This window comes from Branchiostoma floridae, chromosome 4, assembly GCF_000003815.2.
Source record: "Branchiostoma floridae strain S238N-H82 chromosome 4, Bfl_VNyyK, whole genome shotgun sequence".
Lineage (NCBI taxonomy): Eukaryota > Metazoa > Chordata > Leptocardii > Amphioxiformes > Branchiostomatidae > Branchiostoma > Branchiostoma floridae.
The window spans coordinates 21,509,814-21,514,765 of NC_049982.1; the positions used below are offsets into that span (position 1 = coordinate 21,509,814).

At 38.3% G+C, this 4,952-nt stretch overlaps 1 protein-coding gene across 2 annotated transcripts in view; it reads left to right on the forward strand.

Moving 5' to 3' along the window:
• LOC118413807 (aspartate aminotransferase, cytoplasmic-like) overlaps positions 1-2,460 on the forward strand; it is a 12,436-nt gene extending 9,976 nt beyond the window's left edge. For both annotated transcript variants that reach the window (XM_035817349.1, XM_035817348.1), the window contains exons 6-9: positions 1-152; positions 326-491; positions 659-801; positions 1,167-2,460. The exon at positions 1-152 is cut by the window's left edge and continues 1 nt beyond it. In XM_035817349.1, the coding sequence (XP_035673242.1) occupies positions 1-152; positions 326-491; positions 659-801; positions 1,167-1,321 (616 nt within the window). In that variant the 3' untranslated portion in view covers positions 1,322-2,460. The remainder of the gene's footprint in view (positions 153-325; positions 492-658; positions 802-1,166) is intronic.
• Positions 2,461-4,952: the final 2,492 nt, after the last annotated feature.

Here is a 4,952-nt window from a genome sequence, read left to right on the forward strand (position 1 = left end):
GGAACGAAGGTTGTTTCCGTTCTTTGACTCGGCGTACCAAGGTTTTGCCTCGGGTGACCTGGACAGAGACGCGTACGCCGTAAGACTGTTTGAAAAGTCAGGATTTGAGATGATGATCGCACAGTCCTTCTCCAAGAACTTTGGTCTCTACAGTAAGTCAAATGCTAATGCAGGGCTCTGTGCGATAAATCCTGTAGAGTGTTTTCAAGCAACATCACAGCATGGTAGTCAGTGTATACCCTTCTGTAGACCAGGCACTACATTTCTTTGGTACTTTTTCAGTCAAAACTTCTCCAAAGTACTAAGTTTGAGTCCCATGTTTCAGACGAGCGCACGGGAAACCTGGCGGTAGTTTCAGCGGACCCAGAGTCCCTGAGACGAGTCCGTAGTCAGATGGAGAAGATTGCCCGTCCCATGTGGTCCAATCCGCCCAACCACGGCTGCCGTATAGTGGCCACTGTCCTCGGCAATGCTGCGTTTTATGCAGAATGGTAGGTCCAACTGGTGCATTGTTTCCAGTTCTTTTCTTCATGATGAAATGTACCCCATATTTTCATCAGAAAAGGAGGATGTCAGTAATGATATGTGTGATAGACTAAAATGTGGTTAAACCAAGAGAACAAGGTAATAATTTCACCTTCCTGCTGACATTCTGTAGGAAGGACAACATCCGGACCATGTCCAGCCGGATCAGCGACATGCGCCGCCTGCTGCACGAGAAGCTGCGCCAGCTGAAGACTCCCGGGAACTGGGACCACATCACCAACCAGATCGGCATGTTCAGCTTCACTGGTCTGGGACGTAAGTTTGTCGTCAGCAAGGACATGATGCTAGTTCAGTTGTTACATTTCTAAGTCCATCAGGGCTGTCTCCAGCTTTATTATTTTTCTCTCTCTCTCTCATTGTTTTAGAGCCCATGTTGTTAATTTTTGGTGCTAACTCAGTCATTTTAATCTTAGGAACATACATTTTCGTCAGTTTCGTGTCATGAAGTTTGGATTTTTAGGACGGATGGGATGAATTCTTTTTCCATCTCAGGACAGAAGGACGGGTTCTGGAGACTGACCCGAAGTATATTCTTACATTTTACAGGATTCTAACATTTAGACCAGATACGAACCCCTTCTAAACATCCTGCAACATTTTGTACATTTCTTCCCTTCCAGCCAAACAAGTTGATTACATCATCAACAAGTACCACATCTACTTGATGAAGAACGGCCGCATCAACATGTGCGCTATCACCACCAGCAACGCAGAGTACGTGGCCTCCGCCATCAACGATGCAGTCTCATCGGTCACCGAGGATCCAAAACTCTGAAGAGTTCTAACCAAGCAGTACTGTTGGATGGACACATCCCCATCTAGTCCTCAATTTGGTATAAGATTTGATCATGACAGCGTATTTGAGATGGCTTAAACCATACTTGGTATATGTATCGGTACCGTAAATCTTGAAATAATCACAGTGGTTTTATTTGGACAGTTTTCGCTGTGACTATTTCACCACAAATCATGACACGGTGAACATGCATTTCCATTGTGTTACTGCAGTGACTGGACAACAGAATTTAAAACAATGTGAAACAGAGTAAAAACCTGCTTTCCTCTTCTACCACTAAATAAGTCCCTGTGAATATAAATGAATTCCCCGGAAAATATCCAACTGGTTTTGAGTGACAATTAGGTGATACAGCAGTGTTGCATGGCTAGTAGATACTGTGGCGTGCTCCATTGTTTGTGAAAAGTCAGTAATACATGTAACTTTGACAGGGTCTCAACATGCAGTTATATAAAAAGATCCTGTGAACACTGCATAAAACAAAAACATGGCTATTAAAGAATGAAACTGAAGTGAATTGTTGAAAGTGCAAATGCCTTATATAAGTATCTATGCACAACTTAAAAGTTCAAGATATATTCAGTGTAATTGTATTTGATGTGTAGAAAGATTGGCTTACTTAGTTTCTTTTATTTGTTTTATTTCGCACGGTCAGAAATCACAAACATTTCTACCAGTACAAACCCTTGTAGCAAGGACTTTCTCTATGATTTTTATGTCATTCTGACAAATTGTAGGACTCAAAGCCATGTGTAGTGTTTTTTTGGCAAGAGCCACATAACCAGATTTAGAGTAAAATGAGAGATGCATTATTTTGCTGCTGTGATAAATTGTGAAGTTGGGAACAAAAATGAATTTGTAAAAGAGTAGTTTTGTAATGCATACTTCTCTTGATAATTGATGTATCAAATGGTATCTATATGTCAAAGCATGCCACATATTCAATATAAAAACTAACTATCTTGTACTGTAGTTATAGCTCTCCTGGCTGGAGTAGATACATGTACTTCTCACTCAGATCTGTTGAGAGTATGGATATACCTCTAGGTAACTCTGGTATATTTCAAAGTCATTCTCTGTAATTTTTAGAAATTAGAAATAAAAGTATTTGGCTTGTGTTTGGCTGTCTTTCTCTTTCAAGTCAAATTAAGAATACTGTACCTTGCAAACCTGGGACCTAAACGAGGATGAATATAGACTGAAGGTTGACTTACTTGTGTCAGAGGGGGAGTTACTCCCACAGTTATCACGATAGGTTTGGTGGACTGTTATCCAGAGTCAGTCCTTCACTTCAATTTAGGGAGTAAGTCCAGCGGAGTATTTCTATTCAAGCAAAAAATCTTTGCTAATTGTCTAAACTGTCGCCGCCATGCATCAACTAATGATGCATGCGAACAATTGATACACCATGGTTACCTAATAGTGTGCAAAATTTTATCATTCAAACAAGTGTAATCAGATTGTAATATTTGATGTAATGAAATACTGCATTGTCTTGCATTGGCACTTCCATGTTTTTCAAAATTTTCAGCAGGGTGTAATCTGCTGTTAAAATGGTTTGATTTTTGGTTTCTAACTTTTCATTGAACTTACTACAAGGTCAATTCAGTTCAGTGTACCTCAGATAGGACAATTGATGGAGGCCAGACCTCGAGCTTGAAATTTTTGGTCATGCCCTATGGCTATATGCAGATACATATCAAGCAGAGGTTGAGTCGCGTAGATATATTACACGGGCGCTCCTCTTACATAAGAGCAGCGCCCGTGTAATTTTTCTGACTACTACTAACTCTAATTCACCTTTATTCGTGGGTTAACCTAGCTTCGTTGTTTAAAAAAAACCTGTGTGGGTATTTAGAGATTTCCAGTCAATGACATGGGTTTCAAATGTGAAACTTTCAAGATATTACAATGTGAAACTACCTTCCATCGACTTCATGATCCCCAAATACACTTTTTATATACAACGTATATAGGTTACCATATGGATAAATGTCAACTAACGTTATATCTACGTGACTCAACCTCTGCTTGGAGAGTAATATGCAGATCCCTATCGTACTGGGTACCAGTAAAACACTTCCTGGTTGTTCATTAACCTATAAGTTATGAATACATGTAGGTGACCTGACACTTTTGTGCTTAAATGCTCTAAGTTACATCATATACAAGTACAAGTACCAAGTTTTGTACATTGGACACATATGTAGAAAAATGGACTTCAAAGTGTTGAAATTAATTATTTACTTGAGTTGTGTGAGGTGATGGCTGATAATTCCTTGATTGATATACCATGGTTACCTAATAGTATGCAAAATTTTATCATTCAAACAAGTGTAATCAGATTGTAATATTTGATGTAATGAAATACTGCATTGTCTTGCATTGGCACTTCCATATTCATGTTTTTCAAAATTTACGTAAAACAGTCTAGATCTGGGTAACTTTGCTGTATAAGATTGCGAGGGAAACAATTACTGTGACTTATTCAGTTCCTAGAGTTCTTCCATAATTCATATAGTGCGACCAGTACCGTGAAAACCATCAACTGCTTTCCCAGTAATTTTTGTGTCAATATTCTAGATGGTAGGACTCCAAAGCCATGTGTACACAAGTCTAGTACATGGCAAGAGCCCACACCACACCATGCCCATTGTAAGAAATTTCAAGGCAAGCCGTTCAGTTTTTGTCACACCCTACAAGCATATCATATATGAAACTAGTCCATTCAGCCGTTCTTATCTTTTACACAGACAAATGCTACTGAAAATATGACCTTGAATATTCCTTAAATATTTTGTGTACTGGGTAATTAGTAAATTCTATAGCTTGTGTTCTCCATAGTATGACTTTAATACATGTAGCATATGTAAGCTATGGTATGTGGAACATGAACAAATGCAAATAAGGACGTTTTGCATAATTCATTTAAGTGCTAAACGATAGGCATTTCGTACTTGTGACATATGTTGATATATGCAAGTTAGTCAAGGTATACCTAACTATGCATAGATTATGCAAATGGAGAGTCATTTGCATGATCAAAATATTTCATGAAGGTATGAGGTCTCCAAACTCTTGTATTCGGTATTCGATAACATATAATGAGTTTCCTTCTTCTCAAACAGAATTGATTCCAACATAGCAAGACAACAAAGAACACAAACACTGAAGTAGTTTGAAAAGTATGTTTAATGAGTGTTATTCCAGCATCACATCTGTTGTATGAACTTGTCACATAATTGTTTAATTTGTAGCCGCCATGCAATGAAGATGATGGATGCAGAGACACAAAAATGGACGCAGTGCTGTTAAAAGACCTATAAGGGCACAAAGTGTTTGAGCAAGGAGCTTTCATCACTAAATGAATGCTTCTTGGTTTGAGAACATGTAAACATCCTTTGGAGGATGGAAGAAAGTTCTTACATTACAAAACTTGAGGCACAAACATGATAACACCGTGCAACAATTCATTCCTTCTAAAAACTGAAACATACAATTCTATCATAAATTAAAACAAAATTACAACACACTTCCTAGAAATCCTAGAAAAACAAGTGCATGCAAATACAAAACTCATTTTGATATAACACATAAATGATAATTAATG